Here is a 21,587-nt window from a genome sequence, read left to right on the forward strand (position 1 = left end):
GTGACATCGTGACCTGAGCCGAAACCAAGAGTTGGACACTTAACCAACTGAGCCACCCAGGTGCCCCCTTTTTTTAAGGGAAAGAGGGAGAGAAAAAAAAATCCAGCATCTCCACCAAGAAAGTGAGGAGACAGATGAAACAGGGTTGGCAAAATATTGATATCTATTGATCTGGGTGAAGGTACATGCAGTTCCTTATATCATACTCTGTACTTTTAGGTTTGAACATTTCCAAAAGAAAAAGCAAGACCCCCTTACACACACATACACAACACTCCAATGGCTTCTTGCAGCCAGAACAACACAATAAAAACTATTCATCTGATCTCTATGGTCCTTAATACTGAAACCTGTCCTAGTCTTCCTACCGCAGGACCTTTGCATGTGCAAAGGCTCCCTCTGCCAGGCAGTTCTAGTTCTTATATTCCTGGACCCTTCTTGTCACTCAGGTCCTCATGTAAAATCACCTCTTCAGAGATATCCTCCTTGATCATCTAATCTAAACCAGCCACCACCATACCTCCTGTTACCTCCATTTCACCTCCTTTATAAGACTTATCACTATCTCAAGGTACCTCTTTTTCTGTTTACGCTTTCACAGTGCATCTCCCTCACCGGTAAGTCAGCTCCACGAGAGTGTGATCTTGGTGGTTTTGGTCATCATTATAATCTCAGCATCTAGAATAGCATCTGGCACCCAGTAAGTACTCCACATATATTTGTCGAATGAACCAACACTGATGCTTCATAATTTACTCAACAACTTTTATGCGCAGTTGAAAATTATGTGACTTAGAGTGACATTATTTTGCCTTCGGGGAAACAGAGGGATGACTCATGCCCCTCAATTCCTCCCAGTGCTATTATTATTCCAAAGACCAATTTAATGTCCTAGGAAGTAAACAAGCTAAGGAAAAACATAAGTAACTTGACACAAATGGGTTCATTTCTTCAACATATAAAGAGTGATTACAAATCAATAAGAAAATAACTAACAATCCAATAGTAATCTGGCCAACAGGTCTGGTGATTGCCCAGCAAAGGAAATACAAAATACATTCAATACAAACGAATGAAAAAATATTCAGATTCATTCACAAGAAGAGAAATATGGCTACAACTGCACTGAGATACTTTTTTTTTTTTTCTCCTATTGGATCAACAAAGAGAACAGCAGTGCATAACATGCTGTGTCGGGGTGTATGAGGAAGCAAACACTCTTAGGTGTCACTGGTGAGAAGATAATTTGGCAACGTCTGTCAGAATTACAAAGGCATAGGGGCGCCTGGGTGGCTCAGTCGGTTGAGCACCGACTTCGGCTCAGGTCACGATCTCGCGGTCCGTGAGTTCGAGCCCCGCATCGGGCCCCTGTGCTGACAGCTCAGAGCCCGGAGCCTGTTTCAATTCTGTGTCTCCCTCTCTCTGACCCTCCCGCATTCATGCTCTGTCTCTCTCTGTCTCAAAAATAAATAGACGTTAAAAAAATTAAAAAAAAAAAAAAAGAATTACAAAGGCATATACCCTTTGACCCATTCCACTTCTAGGAATTCATCTTAGAGATACATTCACACTTGTGCAAAGTAATCTCTCTAGAAGGATATTCCTAGCAGCCTGCAGTGTTTTAGCAAAAGAGTGGAAACAAGCTGAATGCACAGCAGTGGGGAATAGGTAAATGAATTAGGGTGGATCTTTATGGTGCAATACTATGCATTCATGAAAAAGAAGGAGGACACTCTTTGTGTCCTGATATGGAACAATCTCCAAGATGTCCTGTTGAGTGGAGAGCTCAAGAGGCATGACAGAGGGTATGATGTGCTGCTGTTTGTGTGTGTGTGTGTGTGTGTGTGTGTGTGTGTGTGTGTGTGTGTCTGTGTGTGTTTTAAAGTATATCTAGGTATTGCCTGGGCATGCGTAGACTATACCTGGAAAGCTACACCAGAAACTGGCAAGACTGTAAATCCTTCCGTATCTCGAGTTTTGAACATTTACCTAGCATACATAAAGAAATAAAGCTGTCCCACACCCACTGACCCAATTGAACAGTCACTTCTGCCCAACATCCCTGTTTCTCCAACCATTCCTGTTTCAACTGTTCGAGGCAGTTCCCTGTCTACTGCAAGGGCTTCTGCCTTCTCCATGTGCTTCGGAAAGTGGACAGAGTACCCAAATGCTCCTGACCTCTTGCTTTGTCACTCTAGCTGCCAGTCATCTAAGAATTCGGCTTAAGGGGTTTGAAGTCCCAATACTCTGTCCTTCGAAACTGTCCATTCTGCCTTCTCTTCCAAGACTCCTCCACCTGATAACTCACATGGCAGCCTCCCTTCCACATGAGGCCTGGCCCCCAAGTGAGTGAAGCTTGGGATTCAGCCCCTTCCCTTTACAAAGAACCCTTCCCAGTCCCCACACCTAATTTTGGTTTCATAATTTTGTCTTCTTTTTCTCCGAAAGGCCCTGTACACCTGGGTGGCTCAGGTTGGTTGAGTGTCTGACTTCAGCTAAGGTCACGATCTCACAGTTTGTGGGTTCGAGCCCCATGTCGGGCTCTGTGCTGACAGCTCAGAGCCTAGAGCCTGCTTCAGACTCTGTGTCTCCCTCCCTCTCTCTGCCCCTACCCCACTTGAGCTCTGTGTCTCAAAAATAAATAAACATTAAAAAAAAATTTAAGGCCCTGTAACTCGTATAAACATCAGGCCCCACAAACTGAACCCACCCTGCTCTAAACTGCAGTGCATTTGCTTATATACAGTTTTCCCTCTGCTACACTGAAACTCAAGAAGGCAGAGGCCATGTCTTAGTTTTCTTGCATCCCTGTCCCTCAACAGTCTGGCAAGCCCCCATTAAATGCACACTGAACTGAATCCAAGAATAAAGCCAGAAATAAAGTCTTATTACCAGTGTTCTTCTGATTAGCTTGCTGATTGCAATAGTTGTTAACTACTCTGTCTTCCTAGTGTGACTCAGTGAAAATCCCACTTTCTCCCCAGACGTCTAAAAGAGAGGTGTCTGCAGATTTCTTTCTGAATCAGCAGGGAGAAGAAAAGGGAGGGGGAAATGCACCCAATTTGCAAAAGGTCTCATGGTGAGAAGTCCAAATGAAAAACCCAAACACACCCCCATTCACTGTTACTCAGACCAGAAACTTAGGGATCAGTCCCGACACTCTCCGTCCCTTCCTCTCCACCATCCGATATACCTTCAAGGGCTAAAAGTTCTAAACTTTTTTGTGCTCTGAATTATTTGGTGTCTGACGAAACCTACTGGCTCCTTCTCAGAGTTAAAAAAAAAATGCGTGAAACGGGGAGCCTGGATGGCTCAGTTGGTTAAGCGTCCGACTTCAGCTCAGATCATGATCTCGCGGTTCGTGGGTTTGAGCCCCGTGTTGGGCTCTGTGCTGACGGTCGGGAGCCTGGAGCCTGCATCGGATTCTGTGCCTCCCTTCCTCTCTGCCCCTCCCTGGCTCACACCCTGTCTCTCTCTGTCTCTCGAAAATAAATATTAAAAATTTTTAATAAAAAGTGCATAAAATGAAATACATAGGATTTCATAGGAAATCAACTGTATTGAAAAAATCATCAAACATTTTGAATAGATAATAATAATCTTTGGGTTTCTTTACAGCACATTAAATAACAAGGTCAAGCAGTACATCTGATGACTACTGTAATTTCAAAGTGATGATGAACGAAAACAATTATTTTAAGGGATCTGTGACAAGTGTATCGAAATATCTTTGTATTCCATTCTCCAAATACTTATACAAAGGCCAAGTACTGCTTAATGCTATTGTGGTCGGCTGTCTATATTCCTAATAGAAGGAAATTCAACATTTGCAGTTAGAGGATAGAAAAAATTGAGACATAAGCTTTTCCCATCCAAGTTCATGGACTCCCTGGAATTCTATCCACAGCCCCCTCCAGGAGGTTCCTGTTCTGAAATGTTAATTGAACAATAAAGCTTCTACTGGTTTTTATCACATTTGAAACAATTCAACTCCTTGCCCTGACCCTGCATGACCCCGCCTTCCTTGTCTCTCGCAACTCTCACTCCTTAACTCTAAGCCAGTCACACTAGTGTCCTTCCTGTTACTGAACCCAGAAGAGGTCCCCACCTCAGGGCCTTTGCACATGCTGTCCACCCCCCCCCTTCTTGATCTGCACATGACTGGCCCCTCTTCATCATTCAAGTCTCTGTAAAATGCCCCCTCCTGAGAGAAACCTCCCTTCTCTACCTGCTTTGATGAGTCTTCCTCTCCTCAATGTCTATTACATCATACTCTTTTCCTTCCTTTATAGCAATGATCAGCTATGAGCAGGCACCAGCTTGGAGAGGGCACAGACTTGTCTGCCTTATTCCTCACTGTATTCTCCATGCAAAAAGGCGCTTGGGCATAGTGGATGTTCACTAAACATTTGCTGACTGAAGAAATTACAGAATGGGAGAAAGAGAGAAGATTTTGGGTGCTGTGCTGTCTCCGGACTGGGGTTAGCCAGTAGGAGGCCCCATTTCTCCACAATCTACAGGCAGCGAGCAATCTGAAGCCACTTGGGGGCGTGTTACGACCAAGTCAAGCTGGTAGAGAGGTTAGAGGAAGTGGAGAGAACCGGGGAAGGGCCCCTGGCCAAGATACTTAGTGGCTCTGTCCCTAACCTGTGAGAAAAACTAGCACACCCCGCCAACGCTGAAAAGGGAAGAGATGGTTTCTTGGGTTTCTTGTTCATCACTGTGTTCTGATCACCTCCACCCTAGTACAGGCACCCAGCAGGCCATCAGTGAATTTCCAACGACTGAATGAGTAAAACCTAGGACAGACCGGTGGAGTCTCAGAGCAGACTGGCTGCGTTTTGACACACTGAGATCTTGGCCACAGTTGGGCAGAAAGACTGACAGTTTACGTGACTCACGGGTGAACCGGAGGGCAATTGTCCATTTTCCCATTTGGACTCAATTCCACCTGGGGGTGGAAGGAGGTGGAGAGAAAGCCTTTAAAAGGAACTGGGCCGCATGGGCCCAGGTGCAGCGCCTCACTCCAGCGCACAGGGCAGACTCCCCATCCCCCAACTGCAGGCCCCCACACATGCTCTGGCAGCCACCCAGCCTGGGATGGTGTCTGCGTGTCACTCAGCAGTCACCCCTGAGATGGCAAACCATGGCCAGTTCTGGATACCCCATTCCAAGACATGGACAGCTTAGAGTCAAGTCCGTAGCAGGGAGGACAGGAAGGGGGTGTCTGGGGACCACGTAAACTACATTATCATCAGTTGTGTTCAGCATGAGGATGGGCTTCCCGACCCTCTGAGCCGTGTCAGGGCACCCGGTAGTGGAGTGGGCTGCGTGGGAAGGCAGAGAACACCTGTCCTGGGAGCCACTGGGGAGAAACTGCACCCCCACTTGCCCGGAACTGTGCAGCGGGAGCTCCCACATCGGGTGGGAGGGAAGTCAGAGGGGTGCAAGGGTCCCTGCCGGCTGGGAACCTGGGGGTTCTGAGTCTCAGCCCTGTTGCCTGCTTCTAGCTGTGTGACTCGGGGGAAGCCAGCTCTTTCTTCTGGGCCTCGGCCTCCTTAACTATATAGGGGGACAGTGCACAGGGCTGGAAACCTGACTGTCCTTCACACACTGTGGGACCCTGGGCACCCCTTCCCCCTGTTTAAGCCTCAGTTACCCCACGGGGCTCTTAAAGGAATTCAGTGTGACAATGCACATAGCGTGTTTAGCCCGATCTCTGTTCACTGAAGTGGGCCTGCGTAAATGGTAGTCATTATTACTGAGTCACACCTTTCTCAGGGCCTCGGTTTTCTCATCTACAAAATGGGGTTAATAATGTCTAACTGTTTACAGGATTGCTCTGAGGCCCGAGTAATATTAGCATCTGCAAGGTGTCTGGGAAATCACAACACGCTCCCCGAGCACAAGCGTTTGCTAGCCCTGCACCCCCATGTCACTCCCCCCACGTCACGCCACCGGATCATGAACTCTCAAGGGCAGGAAACCCCATCCTCTGCCCGGCAGCTGTGAGCTGTCCACACCCAGCCTTTCCACCGAGCTTCAGCTTCAGATGTCCGTCTGCCTATCTGATGTCTCCACTTGGATGATTAATAGACTCTTTATACCCTGCTGTGTCCAAAAGGAAACTCCTGGTTCCCTACTCCAGCCCTCCAAATCACACTGTGCCTCCCCTGTCTTCCCCAACTCAGGAAGCTCCCTCACCACCATCTGATTGCTGAAGCCCAAATCCTAGGAGTCATCCTTCATCTATCCTATCCGTATAAAATAGCATCCCAGACCCCCATCATCACCCTCATCTCCCACCTGCATCGCTGCAAGGATTTCCCACTGGGCCCCTCGCTTCTACTCTGGTCCCCCACAGTCCATTCTCCCCATGGCAGCCAGAGGGAGCTGTGGAAAGGGTCAGTGGGGTCATGCCACCCACCGGCTTAAAACCCCCAACAGCTTCCCGTCAATGTTTCCCCGGTAAACATTGCAAACTCCTTGATCTGCCCTACAAGGCCCTGCAAAACCTGGTCCCGCCTGCCTCCCCCTCACCTCTTAACTTGTCCTCCACTCACTTGCTCTGCTCTAGCCATACCATTTTCCTCTGTGCCCTGATGTCAAGCTGCTTTCCACCTCAGGACCTTTGCATTTGCTGTTGCCTTTTCCTAAGTTCTCCCCACGGCTTCTTCATGACTGACTCATTCAGAGTCAGCTTTCAAAGGCTTTCAAAGGCCACCCTGTCAGTGAAACTTTCCCTGGCCACCCCACTAAGAGTGGCCTCCTCCCTCTATGACACCAGCCCACTTCATTTTCCTTAGTGCGCTTCCTCTAAAATGGTCTTGTTTTGCTCGTTTGTTTACCTGTTTACTCTCTGCTCCCTACTAGAACATAAGGTCCTCAAGGGCAGCCACTGCTGCCTTGTTCACAGCTGTCCCCTTGGGGCCACAAACGGGCGCCTGGCATACACAAGGTGCTTAATAAGTGCTGGATGAATGCGTGAATGACTCTGTCATTCCAGGCACTTCCCTACAGGAAGCCCTAAAGTTTGGGGGGAAGGGATATGGACAGAGGTGGCCTGTCTCTAATGTGGGATTCTCTGTGTGCCCCCATCCCCCAAAGGTTGGCCCTGCCACGTGGAGCCCAGGAAGTCCCAGAGATTGGGGCGGGACACCAAAAAGCTGAGACCCATCTGACGGGGAGAAGAAACACCTACATGCACATTGTGTGTTACATCTCGTGCCGCCTCCTGTTAAAATTCCAGGATAGATGAGCAACAGCACACCCCAACCAGTTGGGGAGTGACTGGTACGCCTCGGCCCAGCTCCTGGCCGCCAGGGGCCTGTGGGTACACTGACGACACGCCTCCAGGTTTGGCTGCCCTGGCACCTGCTGCCCCTTCTCCAAGCCTCAGGAGCCATCTCTTCCTCTTGGGGACTGGCCCTCCCCCATTCTCAGGTCACATGGCCCAAGTGGGCTGACCCCACCTTCTTGGGGGGCAGTGGTTGAGGACACTAACTCAACCCTGGTCGGTGGGAACAAGTCTAAAAGTGCCGGGACCCATTCTGCCTGCCTCAGAATGAAAAAAGAGAGTTTGGGGCTGGGCCTCTTCAGCGATCTGAGCCAAATATCCCCTTCTACGTCTTCAGCCACCTGGAGGGGAGTCTGGTCTAGCTGACACCCCTCCTAGCTCATCCGGCGCTGTCTTCCACTGCTGGCCCTCCACCCCCGCCTCCCGGAGCACCCCCTACGCTCTCATTTTACCTTCCATGCCTGAAACAGCTTTCTCCACTCCGTATACCTGGTAAACTCCTACTTGTCCGGGCTCAGGTCAGGCACCACCTCCTCCAAGAAGCCTTCTCTGATTCCCTCAGGCACAGGTCACCTGTCTTTTCCCACACTCCCACCACACCCAGTAGGTTTCTCTGGGAAACCTTCGTTCAGTAGGGCCTGCCAGCCTAAAAGATCTTGTCAAGCTTTATTTGCCATAGTCATATTATGAAAATAGGGATTTTTTTTTCCCTTCCAAATACAAAATGATGTTTTAACAGTTAATGTAAATTTTCAATCAATGTCTACCCCTACCCCAGACAATCTGAATTACTCCCCTGGAGAGATGTCTTCCCTACCCTTGATTGAAAAGCTGCAGCAAAACATCCCTCATTGATTCAGTAAACATCCAGGTGGCCCCTTTGGTGGAAAGCATCATGCTGAGCGCTGGACACACAAATTATAAAAGTGTGTTATAATTGTCCCTTTCTCTGTACTAGCTAGGAAAATTCAGGGAAGATTCCTGCCAAACTGTTTAACTGACACTACTTTGGAAGCTGGTGTTACAGGGACGGATGGGGGACTTTCCCTTAGTACATTATGTAATTTTAAAGTGATAGGGTTAGGGGTGTTTTTTACTTTCTTAGTATTTTTCAAGTAAAACATTTCTTAGTGGCTCATTGGTGTGTGTTTCCCTACAAGACTGGGAGCCTTTAGGGGGCAAGGAAGGGTCTGAGTCACTTCTAAGTCTTTAGCTTCCCGCCAGGGCCTGACACACAGGGGGCTAGGAAATGTCTGTGAAATGACCATAGGACAGAGCTGAGCAGTCATGGGAAGTTGAATTGGCAGGCCCAAGAGACATAGACTGAGGAGAGGGGTCAAGCCCAGGGGTGGAATGGCTGTGGATGCAGGGAGGCAGTAACACAGGAGGAATGTGGTACCCACGTTCCGGGTTGTTCCTGGTCGGCATGGTGCCTGGAACTGGGGATAAACATTCGTCTGTTAGGGAAATGAGGTCACAGGGTGACAGAACTCCCAGAAAACAAACTCTTGGTCCTGGCTTTGCAATTGCAGACAACAGGACTGAGCAGATCAGAGCTGGGGAGGGAGGAGCCAGAGGAAGGGGTTGGCAGGAGGGTTAGAAGGGGCGTCCTTGAGAATCAGAGACTGGGCGGAACAGCAGGTGGCAGAGGACTAGCCTGCTACAGCCTGGGTTGCTGGGTCCTTGGGTCGCAGGGAACTTGGGGGAGGTGGTTCTACGAGTTTACGAGTTTACGAACAGAAGGAATGCCTCCTGCTCCCAAGGGGGAATGGCTTAGCCGGTTTGCACTGGGTGGCTCTCTCCCTCCCCCTCCCTGTGGCCTTTGTTCCTTCCACAGATATTTCCTCAGGCATCTTCAGACACAGCACTGGTGATTAGGGCCAGAAGGAGAGGAAAGGGCTGGGGACCCCCAGAGGAGGCAGGAGGCAGGAGATTATAAACCAGCTGGAGGGAGGGAAGTCATGGAAAACTTCCTGGAGGTGTGGACTCCCAAGCTGAGGCTTAAAGGCTGAAGAGGAGCTGTCCAGGTAAAGGGAGGGAGCCAACCTCCAGGTAGAAAGGAGAACAGAGCAGGGGTACTGATACTTGGGACCTAGTGAGGAGCCCCGAGCCTTGGCGTTGCTCCGTGAAGAGCTAACTGCATGTGCTGTGAGGCGACCTCCTGCTGCTGGGGTCTCTGGTGGCCAGAGTGGGAAAGCTGGGGACAATAGCTAAAGGCAGGGGCCCCGGGTCCTATGGTTAGAGCCCTGGACTCCCAGGCCTGGCTCCAGGGCTATCCTGCCCCTTGTGCTCACCGGGTGACCTCGGCCAGGATGAGGATTTGTGGATTCAAGGAGGTCACCGTTAGTACAGCACCTGTCAGACTCTAGTTACAGTCACCATGGTGAGCCAGCCATTGTGAGGCTAAGTTTGGAAGAGCCGTCACGGGGCAGCGGGCACAGATTGCTGTGTGTGTCTCTACAGAACCAGGCCCGGGGGCAGGAAGCCCTAAGAAGGCAGATACCAGCTCAGCGTTAAGGACGGTCTCACATGGAAGCGTTGGTAAGTAGTGGAACAGGCCTGCCAGAAGCTGAACTCTCTGTCAAGGGAACAACCTTATGGGTACTGGACACCTCAGTGTAGACAGCATCTGGCCCTGGGGTTTCATGGAAAGGGGTGGGTAGAGAGAAAGAAAAGCAACCCAAGGAGCAGCCATTGTGGGAAACACAGGGCTGAGGGAAGTCAAACAAGGTTCCTTGCTGCAGGACTTCTCAGGACCTTCACTGCCCTGGAACACGGGCTACAGACTCAAATGTTTACAGAACCCAGGCAGACAGCACAAATGGGTGACAGGGGCAAGTGTGAATGGGGTGGAGAGTGCATGCCTGTCAGGAGGGGAAGCCTGCTCAACTCCTACTCTGTTCTGCCAACTATCCTTATGGGAAATTTTTTGGCCACTATCATGGGTTGAATCAGGGCTCCCCAAAAGATACGTCAGAAGTTGTAACCCCCAGTGCCAGTAAATGACCGTATTCGGAAACATGGTGTTTGCAGATGTAATCAAAGTAAATGAGGTCATTAGGGTGGGCCCTAATCTAGTGATCGGTGGGAAGTATGAACACAGAGACAGATGTGCACAGAGAGAAGGTGGCCATATGACCATGGAGGCAGAGATTGGAGCGATCCAGCTATGAGAACACCAAGGATTTCTGGTACTTCCAGAAGCTAGAGGAAGCAAAGAGGGGTTCTCCCTAGAGCCACCCAGTTTGTGGGGCTTTGTCATGACAGCCCCAGGAAACAAATACAGCCACTAACTCATGATTCAGTGTGTACCCAAAGTCTCCAGAATGGCCAGAGAGGACACAGCATTCCCTGACCCAGTGGCCACAGGCCCCCGTTCTGAAAGTCTCTCACTGGATCCTCCAGGGCACACATTTTCGGGCACTAGTTCAGAGTCTCAGCCTTTCCTTTTAGTGCCCACATGGGCGCCCTTCCACGGGGGTGAGTCCCCTGGTTTCCTCAGCTGTAAACCGAGGACGAACCCCCACCAAGATACACAGAAAGCGCTTAGCTGGACACTCCATCACACGGGGGATGTTCTCCCTCTGAGCCTCGCTTTCCCCCACCGAGACATGGGGGGCAGCATCCCCCAAGGCTTCCTGGGGCTGCTGGGAACTGCCTGGCACACAACCGGTGGTCCTAACGGTCGGCCCCTGTGGACCGGCCGGCCCCCTGCACGCCGGGCTTCTGCACATCGTCCGCTGAAGGCCGTGGGCCCCCCCGGGGCTGCCCTTACCTGTGCTGTGAGCTGGATGGGCTGGGACAGGGTGAGCTGTGGGGTCCCGGGGGGCTGGCTGGCAGGCTGTGGTGGCGGCAGGTCGCCTCCCCCAGAGGAGGCCGGGGGCTGCGAGGTCGAGGAGGAGGCAGAGGAGGAGGAGGAGGAAGAGGAGGAGGAGGTGGAGGAGGCGGCGGCAGCGGCCGCGGCGGCATTGGACTGCTGCACGGCTGCGGCCAGGAGCTGGGCCTGGGCTTGCTGCAGGAGGAGCTGCTGCTGAGCCGGCATCAGCGCCGTGAGCTGCGGGGGTGGGGGGCGGGGGGCGGGCGGCAGGGGGGTGGGGTGCCAGGGGAGGGGTGTGGGGAGGAGCAGAGAAGGCAGAGAGGGGTTAGTGCCTGAGCCAAGCAGGTTAGGGCACAAGTCTTGCAGGACGACTGCGGGGGACAGGAGGCAGGCGCGAGAGCGCGGCCGCAGTCCTGGCGGGACACCCCATGCCACCGGTCCCGTAACAGGTGGGGGGTGGCTGGTCTCTGCCCACGTGCCCATGCTTCCCCGAGTACTTACCCCGGCTAGCTGGCTGCCTGTCAACATGAGTTGGGCCTGGGGCAGATGCGGCTGGGCTGGCTGGGGGGGCGGGGGTGCTGCGGGGGCTGAGTCGCCACTGGGGTCTTCAGCCTTGATCTGGGGGGGAGAGAGGCAGGGTCCGGGACCCCAGAATGTTAAGTGGAGGCCAGAGAGAATGCCCACCTGTGAACCAAAGAGAGGGCACGTGTGTGGCAACAGCAGCCTGGGGCCGGCCGGCAGAGGAGGAGTGGACTGGGGTATAGAGGCCAAGACCCTGTACTGACCGGCCGGGGGTCTTAGGCCACCTTTCTGGCCTCAGTGTCCTCAGCAATCACATAAGGCTAACACACTCCCTGCACCCAAACCCCCTACAGGAAGAGGGTCACCTTTGGGGAGCAGTTTTCCCCTCTGGGGGGTCAGCTTCCCCATCTGTAAAATGGGAAATGTGCCAGCGGGGGACTCGGAACATCAAAGGGTAGAGTTCTGGGTCCCACACCCCTCATCTGCGTTAGCTACAGGTGCATCTCTTATTAATGGAGTAAGACTTCGCTGGAAGAAAGGGTCTCAGGTTATTAAAAAAAAATCACCACCTTAGAACATGGGTCTGGAACTCAAACGAGTGTGGAAAGAGGCAGACAGTGCAAATGGGTGACCTGGACAGATGAGGATGGGGTACGCTGGCAGGGTGTGCAGCCCTCCCGAAGGAGAAGCTTGCCCAGCTCCCGCTCTGCTCCCACCAATCACTCATTTTAAAGTCGAGAACAGGGGCGCCTGGGTGGCGCAGTCGGTTAAGCGTCCGACTTCAGCCAGGTCACGATCTCGCGGTCCGTGAGTTCGAGCCCCGCGTCAGGCTCTGGGCTGATGGCTCGGAGCCTGGAGCCTGTTTCCGATTCTGTGTCTCCCTCTCTCTCTGCCCCTCCCCCGTTCATGCTCTGTCTCTCTCTGTCCTAAAAAATAAATAAAAAATGTTGAAAAAAAAAATTTAAAAAAAATAAAAAATAAAAAAAAATAAAGTCGAGAACAAAAACACAGGGCGCCTGGGTGGCTCAGGGGGTTGAGCGTCTGACTCCCGATTTCGGCTCAGGTCATGATCCCATCGGTACTCTGCTGTTGTGCAGAGCCTGCTTGGGATTCTCTCTCTCTCTCTCTCTCTCTCTCTCTCTCTTTCTCTCTGCCCCTCCCCCCTGCTTGTGCTCTCTCTCTAAAATAAAAATAGATAAATAGATAGATAGATAGATAAAATCTAAAGTAAAACCAAAAAAAAAAAAAAAAAACTAAAAACAAACCAAAATCGCTGGCAAGACCAGCAAAGCACATATGAGGGCCAGATGTGGCCCAGATGCTGCCACCTTTCAGCCTCCACCCCAGAAGTCCACTGAGCCCCTCCTTCATCTCGGTGTAGGATGTGGCTGCCTCTCGCATCAAACGCATAGGACAGACCGACACTCCTGGCCTTCCTCCTCTCCTAGACAGAAAGCCAGACCACGGTGGACTTGCCTGATTGGGCTGTTGGTAAAGGACGTGTGGGGGTAGGAGGAGGTATGCCTTGAAGAATCACACGCTCAGGCTCAGAGGGGACACCGGGCTGAAAGGATGATCCCTAATCCTTCAGCCCAATGGCCCAGCACCATTTTGCAAAAGGGAGTCCAGAGAGGAAAAGCAACTGCTTCGAGGTGACCCAACAGCTTGGCAGGGGTGTGGCATTTGGAATGCAGACTGAGACAGACAGAGGTCGGGGAAAAGGCCAAATAACAGAGGGTGAGTGGAGTGTCCCAGGGTACGGATACAAACGTCAGGAAGTTTAAGGGGCGCCGAGATGCATCAAACCACTGTGAGTGTTAGAAGCCAGGCCAGTGGCCATCCCCGGCAGGGAATCAAGGGCCTCTGGAAGTCTGGTCATGTTCTGCTTCTTGATCTGGTGCTGGCTGCATGGGTGTTCAGTTTGTGAAAATCCACAGAGCCATACATTGAAGATCTCTGTGTATGTCACATTTTAATTAAATGTTAAAAAAAAAAAACAAAAAAAAACAACCCACACCAACATGGTCAGAATATTGGTCCTCTTTCAGGTTTCTTTCATTCATTCCTTCTGGTTCTCTTGAGAAAGTCTCCATTAGGTGCTAGGATGGCTCTAAGGCCTTGTCCCCAGCACGACTCATCTCCCTTTTTAACGAGAGAAGGAAAGCCCTCAGGCTTACACCTGACAGGCAAGAGTCTCTGGGTACATTTTAATAATCATTGTATTGGGCACCTGGCTGGCTCAGTCAATAGACACCGAGTCTTGATCTTGGGGTCATGAGTTCAAGCCCCACATTGAGCGTGGATATTACTTAAAAAAAAAAAATCACTGGGGTCCCCTGGGGGGCTCAGTCGGTTAAGCATCCGACTTCGGCTCAGGTCATGATCTCACTGTCCGTGGGTTCAAGCCTCGCATTAGGCTCTGTGCTTGACAGCCCAGAGCCTGGAGCCTGCTTTGGATTCTGTGTCTCCCTCTCTCTCTGCCCCTTCTTTGCTCACGCTCTGTCTCTCTCTCAAAAATAAATAAACATTAAAAAAAAATTTTTTTTTAATCACTGTATTTATTTCCATGGCAAGTGATTCTGGTTTTCCATTCATGAAATTTCCACTAAAAAAAAAATGTATTTCAGCTGTTGAAAAAGCAAGCCAGTTCATGAGCTGAAAATTGTTGAAGCTGATTGATGGGTACCTGGGGGGTTATTTTCATGCTACTCTTTTTTTTCCTCCTTTGTTATCTGCTTCACATTTTCCATAATAAAATATTTTTTTAAATGAAGCCAATTAACAAAATTGTGATGTAAGTAATGGTACACAGTGGTGTATGGATGTGTCTGAAATCGTGATGGGAGCACATGAATCACTGCAGTTGGGGAAAGACTAACACAGAAGAGGCCGAGTGAGATGGAGAACAGGACGTAGTGTGGACAGAGGCCTGGAGTCAGAGGCCAAAGCCCTCTCTGCCTCGGGCTTTCTCCGGGAACCAGGGTCCAGGCTGGGGAAGAGCAGCGAGAATCCTTCCTTCCCAGGGCCCCACTGGTTTCCCCACGGAGAAGCAGGGCTGCGGTGGGACTAGGAGAGGCTGCAAAAAATGCAGCTGGGGAAGGAGAGGGTGGGGGTAATGGACATACGCTCTGCTCTAAGAGCTAAGGCCAGAACTGTGCCCGAGATCAGAGGGAAGGAGGCCAGAGCCAGACTCCTTCTCCCCTGGGCCCTGTCCAACTCACTCAGCATGAGATACCCACCCACTAAGCTGCACCCGGGGCCCCAGAGCCCATCCAATCTGATAGCCCCCATGTTAGAGAAAAGGAAACTGAGAAGCCCAGCGGTGGTGGGTGGGCAGTGATTTTCCCATGGTCACAGAGTAGCTCTCGGCTCCCAATGCCATCCCTCTGCTACCTTTGGCCAGGGTCAGGAGCCCTTCCGAGGACCACCCGGCGCGTGCCCTCCATGCTGCCTTCAGGCCTCTGGACCTGCGGCTGCCTCCACCAGGCTGGAACGTGGAGACCTGGGCCCCAGATACCTCAGGAAGCCCAACGATGCCCAGCAGCAGGCAGGGCCCCATGTGGATTAGGGATTTGTTCTGCCTGGCCACATCCAGATACCCCATCATCCTTAGCCATTCTTAGGGGGTCTGCCCCCCCTTACCCTCCTCCATTGGCTGGCCCCTGTATGTGTGTGTTGGGGGGCTGGGGTGGGGCAGGCCCCTGTCAGGGAAGTTGGGATGGGGGCGGGGCCCTCAGCTTCCTGTTGTTCATCGCCCTGGGGCTCTGGGGGGGATTTCCCTGGCCACCCCCACCCCCCCAGGGAAGGGGAAGGAGCCTGGGTGAGTCACAGGCCTGGGGCGGGAGCCTGAGTGTGAGAAGGAGCCAGAGGAGCCTTGTCACCGAGTTATTGGGGCTCCGTGCCCTTCAGGCCCCAGGCCCACAAAGGTGCGTGGGACCCCATCCCCGATACCAACCACCACCCATGACAGCACACCCTCCCGGTTCCCCCATCCTGGCGGTTCTGATAGGTGCTTACCTTGGTGCTGGGGCCAGTTGGGGACACGGAGAACGGGGAGGTCTTATTCTGAGGGTTCTGTGAAGAAAAAGTTGGGTTGGGGGAATGGGACGAATGAGATGAAGCAGCTTCTGACACCCCGCCCCTCGCCCACAGGGGCCACCTCTGTTCCCTTCTCCCCCTTCCCACCCCTCCTGCCCATCCACTCCCTCCGGACCTGATGGTTAGTGTCTGGTCCATTTCTTTCAGTGTCTGCAACAAGAGGGAAAGAGTGAGGTGTCACCTGTGCCCCCCACATCCCCGCAGCTCCCCCACCCCGCGGGGCCTCCGCCCTCTCTGCTCCCCTCCCCACCCACCTGTGTGCTCTGCCGGGGAGTCCAGACCTTGCTTCTCGGCCTCCAGGGGCTTAGACATTCTTATTTCTGGGGACAGAAGAGGGATGTAAGTGGGGTGAGAGGGGGAAGCCAGGAGGGCTCTTGGAGCCCCCCCTCCAGCACCACCCCAGCCTCTCCCCAAATCCCCCGCACCCCCTGCCACCTTGCAAGTGCCTCTTTGAGGAGGCATGCCCTCCTTACTGGGCCTCTGCCCTTCTCTGGCAGGACAAGAAAGGGCCTTCAGGCCTTGGGGGTCTTGCCTGATCCTTTTCACCCCTGCAGAAGGTGGCACAGGGAGGGCCACCTCCCGTGAGGCCTGGGGCGGGGTGGGAGGTAGCCGGTGGTCGTGAGAAGGCTTCGGTGCCCAGGAGGAGGTGGGTGATGTTCCACAGGAGCGAGTCAACCTTGGGCCTCCTCCCGAGGCGCGCCCGTCCTGCCTCACCAGGTTTCGGGTGAGACATGTTTTCCACTCTGAGTGGGGCCTGGGGGTGTGAAGGACTGCAGCGTCCCCAAAGGAGTGAGTCTTCTGATCTCTGCCCCTCCTCCAGCCTACAACGTTCCCGTCCACACCTCACTCCCACCCGGCCTCCCGCTCCTGGCCTCCCTTCTCGCATTCGGCACACGGGCCCAGCAGCCCCATTCTGACCTCTGAACTCCGACTGACTCCAACTGCATCTGGCTCTGCCCCTGACCTGGTCCTTGGACTTAATCCTAGGCCTCACCTGGACTTCAGCCTTGAATCCCAACTGCACACCCCAGTCCAGCCTGGGTGTCCCACTGTGCAAATGCAATCCCCTTCTACAGTCCCATAAACCCAGGAAATGACAGGAGGTGACAGGCAGCAAGCTAGCACCGGGGACAGAAAGCAATGGAGGCAAAGCGATGCTCTGTCCTCACAACACTCTGATGCTGGCAATGGAAAGGTGATCGTTTACCAGTGCTAATAAGCACAGTGTTAAGGATGATTCAGGGCTCACAGTAACAGTTGGTGCTGATATTACCCCCATTTTATAGACGAGGAAATTGAGGGCCCAAGAGCCCAGTGAGACAGCAGAGGCGCCCTGACTGGACACCTGTCTGCATGACTCCAGGGTTCACGCTTCTAATCAGCACTGCTATGGTCTACTGGACACCCCCCGCCCCGCTAACACCCCACTGTGACTTCCGCCCACCTCATCTCCAGCTGTCACCCCTATTCAAGTTCACCCTGACTGACACTGACTGGAAACCCAACCCGGGTAGACCCTACATAAACCTGGGCTTCTGCCCTATCCGTTCTCGATCCCCTTACCCATCCTGAATCCCAACTCCCATCCCGATGGTCCGAGTCCTTCATCTGACCTTGACTCCCAGCTTGACCTCAGACCTTTCTCCTGACCCTGAATCTGACTAGCAGGTCTCCCCACAACTCACTCCACATCCCTGCCTTAAAACACGATGCCACCCTATCAAAGGGGCTGTCCAACTCAAGTGGGTTCTGCACCCAAGGTATTTTAAAAAGGCCAGCTACAGTAGCTAGGACATCCTCAGCAACTGAAAAAAAAAAAAAAAAAGTCCAGGAATTTTGCAATTGAGGGTTACTTGACATGAAACGCTGCTCGGCTTTAAAATTCCTAATTAAAAAGCCAGGTCACACACTGCCGGTGGGAATGTGAATGGATATAAGCACAATTCAGGAAAGCTGGGGAGGCGCCCCCTCCCTAGGACCCAGCACATCTACTCCCAAGTGTCCATGTGAGAGAGAGGGGCATCCTGCCCACCAGGCCCATGGGCACATGTACCCAGCAACCCTTTCGAAATGACCCCAAACTGGCAACAGCCCAAGGGCCCGTCAGTGGATCAACACAATGTGGTATGCCCATACAACGAAACACTCCACTGCAAGAGAAAGAACACGCTCCTGAATCACACGCACCGCTGAATCCTTCAGGCGTGACACCAAGGAAAAGACATCAGACACAAAAGCAGATGGACAGTAGGATTCCAGTTACAGGAAGCTCAGAAAACAGGCAAGATGATATCAGGTGACCAAGGTCAGATTATGGGTACCTTTGGGGGGATGCTGACGGGGAAAGGGTGTGGGGAAGCCTGCAGAGGGTTGGAAATGTTCCGTATCATGATCTGTCGGGTGGCTCTGTGGTTCTATACATATGTAAAAATTCATCAAGCTGCACCCTTAAAATTTGAGCACTTTATTGTATGTATGTTTTCACACACAAAAAAGAAAAAAAAATTAAAAGCTAAAACAAACAAACAAACAAACAAACAAACGAGTACACAGTCCTACTAAGGCATAGGTTGGTGAAGGAGGTGTGGGGAACAGGTGCCCAGGATGCCACGGGAGCTCAGGTCCTATTTCCAGGCACTAGGAGGGGCATGAGTGGGTAATGATCTTGAGAGACACAGGAGGACGCAGCAGGTGCTGGTGCCAGGCACGGAGACCCCACTCCTGCCTCTGAGATATCAAAGGCAGAGGTCCAGCTTAACCCTGCCTCTAAATGGCCCAGAACTTGGCCCAGCTCCAGGCAACTGCTAATGCTAGTGTGGTCCGGCATCCCACCCCGTCTAGCATCCCTGAAACCCCTGCCCCAACCCCCTTTCCTGGCCCCTCCTTCCAACTAGTGTCGTCCATCTTTCCCCAGGGAGATCCTGCCTACAACCTGGCCCCAAACCTTTCCACAGCTCCCTATCTCCTCAAGAAAAGCCCAGATAGGGTCTTTAAACAGGTAATTAAGTTAAATGAGACCATTAGGGTGGGCCTTAATCCAATATGACTGGTGTCCTCATGAGAGGTAGATATTGGGACACAGACGCGCAGGAAAAAAGACCATGTGAGGACACAGGGAGAAGATGGGCATCCCAAGCCAAGGAGAGAGGCCTCAGAGGAAACCAACCCCACTGACACCTTGACCTTGGACTTTCAGCTTCCAGCTTTCAAGAAAATGAATTTCTGTTGTTTAAGCCACCCCATCTGCAGTACCCCATTATGGCAGCCCTGGGAAAATGATACAGCCTCCCACGGTCATGCCCTCCCACTGTCCTAGCCCTGAGCCCACAGGGCTGTGACCTTCTGTGTCTTAGTCCTTTCCCACCAGATCAGAGTGCGGGCAGGCCAGGTCTGACTCACTGCTGGGTCCCTGGCATCACCCAGCTTAGAAGAATGGGTTATAAATGTTGGCCGAACGTCCCTCCCTGCACCTCTCTCTCTTACTTGTTCCTGCCTCTGTTCTGTTGTCCCTCTGCCATTTAACACATTTCCTGAGGCCTTGGTGTGGGCTGGTCCCTCTGCCTGGAAGGCTATTCCCCACTCTGGCCACCTGGCGACCTCCTACTCATCCTTCAGGACCCTGAACAGGTTCTGTCGTCTATGGCGGTGGCTCCCTCCACCCTGGCTCCTGCTGGCCCAGCGTCTCCCCTTGTGACTGTCCTAGAGGCTGTAGCCATCTGGGCCCCAACAGGTCTCTCCCATCAGACTGGGAACCCCTTGAGGGCAGGTCTGACTCATCTTGGGGTCCCCAACACTCCCCAGCCCAGGACGTGCGGGTCAAGTGAACAAGGGGGGCCCGAGGACCTGATCTCCCCCATCGCTCCAAGCCTTTGGCTCTGCTCTTCCCCCACCTGGTGACCTTTTCTTCTCTAAGAGCAAACCCCTGCTCCTCTTTAAGGTCCCAGCTCACATGTCACCTCCTCTGTGAGGTCCTCCATGCCTCCTCGGGTGGTTGGTGTCTCTTGTCTGAGAACCCCGTGCCCCTTACACACCCTGACTCCCTGGGCAATGGCCTCACCCTGCCCCAAACTGTGAACTCCTTAGAGCCCAGGCTGGTGTCATAACAACACTAATGCATGCAAGAATCTCTGACAGGCCAGGACCCAATCCCGTCCCAGACAAGCCTTTCTCCCTGCTGCCACCTGCCACCTTGACCCTGAGCCCCAATCCCTAAGCAACTCCCACCTAAACCTTTGAGGTAACATCTCCTCTGCAGGGACAGTGGCCGAAGAGGCAAAGATGGCTTAAGGAGAAATCTCCACCACTCTGTTTCCATAGTTGTCCCTAAGTCTTCTCCGACCCTGACTCCCAAACAGCCGGGCACCCCCACAGCATTTGGCTGAGCTGACGGCAAAATGGTCAGTGTCGCCCTTCACCCAAGCCTGTCTCGCTTTTCTTTCCTCCCCCATCAGAGCCCAATCTGAGAAAAGGGTTTCATAGAATCATCCCCACCAAGCATGAATAGGGGACTCCCTTTCCACCACAGATCCAAAGCCAAATGATGCCTTAACACTCTAGGACATTGGCAATCCCCTTAAGAGGCCCGCCAAGGCGCCCATCCTACAGGCTATCAGCCTCGGCCCAGGCCCCTCTCTCCTGGCTCTGGAGAAATACTGACGCCTATTCCCACTCAGACACTCTGCTTTCACTGGGACAAGGTAAGACCGGGGCATCTGGATTTTGAAAACTCCCCACTGCCACCGCCACCACCACCGCCACCGCCACCAGGTGATTCTAATATGCTCCAGCTCCCTGCACCTTCCAAAATCCATCTCAAAGCCTCATTCACACAGAAAGGCTGCTTGGTTATATGGCCATAGCCACCCCTCCCTTCTCTCATCCCTGGCAGTGTGTAACTCTTTAGAGGACCAGGCAGGAAAAAGCGATGCGGAATCCTAGCGGGCCCCTTGAATCCTATCATCCTGGAGTCAGACACACCCAGGGCTACCCACACCCTTGGGGTCACACTCGCTTGCCCCACTGCCTCAGGCCTGGGACTCTGGGTCCCCTCCGCCCTCCCCACCCCTCCCTTACCCCTCCCTCTCCGGACTTTCACTTCTCCTCTGCATTTCCCCCAGCCGGTTTTAGCAGACTTGGGCCAGCTTCTCGTTAGCACTTACCGAAAATGGGGCTAAATATAGAGGGCCCAAGGGCTGCCCCTCACCCCTCCTGGCCCCTCTTGGCCTGTCCCCTGGGTCTCCTGCCTTCACAGCCGGCTTCAATCAAGGCTGTGGCCTGGGAGCCCCTGTGGGCAGGGTTTGCGCTGCCGGGAACCTCTGTGGGCCCAGCTGGCCCGGTCCCTGCCTCCGTAGGAGCAGCACCGCACCTCCCCCCCCCCCACCACCCCATGTCTGTCCCCGAGCGAGCAGCCTCAAGGGAGTGAACACTTCTGAGCTGTCAGGAGGGAAGGATGGAGATGCAGGCAGCAGACACAACAAGAGAGGTGGCCCCACAGCTGTGCCATGGAACACACACACCACAGCCTCAGCCCGGCAGGGCCCCAGACAAGGATAGAGATGATGCAGACACACACAGGGACAGGTGTGCAGAGATCCTGGGTCGGGATGTTTGTAGAGAAGACATATGCCCAGACACAATGACATGGGTAGATATGCAAAACACACACCCAGACATGCGCATGCACACCTGCGTTTACATACACACACACACACACACACACACACACACCCAGAGTTACTCAGATATACACAGACGTGCACACACTCACACATCCAGAGTCACTCACAGACAGATACACAGATAGACACACAGACACACACAGGTGTGCATACATACCCATACCCAGGTCACTCA

The 21,587-nt window shown here is 52.8% G+C and overlaps 1 protein-coding gene and 1 long non-coding RNA gene across 12 annotated transcripts in view; one reads left to right on the forward strand and one right to left on the reverse strand.

The window, feature by feature from the left end:
• Positions 1-21,587, reverse strand: part of POU2F2 (POU class 2 homeobox 2) — a 79,053-nt gene that overhangs the window by 12,477 nt on the left and 44,989 nt on the right. For 6 of the 11 annotated variants that reach the window (XM_058707002.1, XM_058707004.1, XM_058707001.1 and 3 more), the window contains 5 exons: positions 15,989-16,054; positions 15,850-15,884; positions 15,654-15,710; positions 11,616-11,732; positions 11,073-11,351 (listed from right to left, as the gene is read on the reverse strand). In XM_058707002.1, coding sequence (XP_058562985.1) covers positions 11,073-11,351; positions 11,616-11,732; positions 15,654-15,710; positions 15,850-15,884; positions 15,989-16,046 — 546 coding nt within the window. In that variant the 5' untranslated portion in view covers positions 16,047-16,054. The remainder of the gene's footprint in view (positions 1-11,072; positions 11,352-11,615; positions 11,733-15,653; positions 15,711-15,849; positions 15,885-15,988; positions 16,055-21,587) is intronic. The other 5 variants (XM_058707007.1, XM_058707006.1, XM_058707011.1 and 2 more) reach the window with 2 other exon arrangements.
• LOC131499176 (uncharacterized) lies at positions 9,592-10,597 on the forward strand. Its single transcript, XR_009255755.1, has 2 exons — positions 9,592-9,838; positions 10,331-10,597. It is a non-coding gene; the product is annotated as an uncharacterized LOC131499176 (long non-coding RNA).

The sequence above is a fragment of the Neofelis nebulosa genome, chromosome 17 (assembly GCF_028018385.1).
Source record: "Neofelis nebulosa isolate mNeoNeb1 chromosome 17, mNeoNeb1.pri, whole genome shotgun sequence".
NCBI lineage: Eukaryota > Metazoa > Chordata > Mammalia > Carnivora > Felidae > Neofelis > Neofelis nebulosa.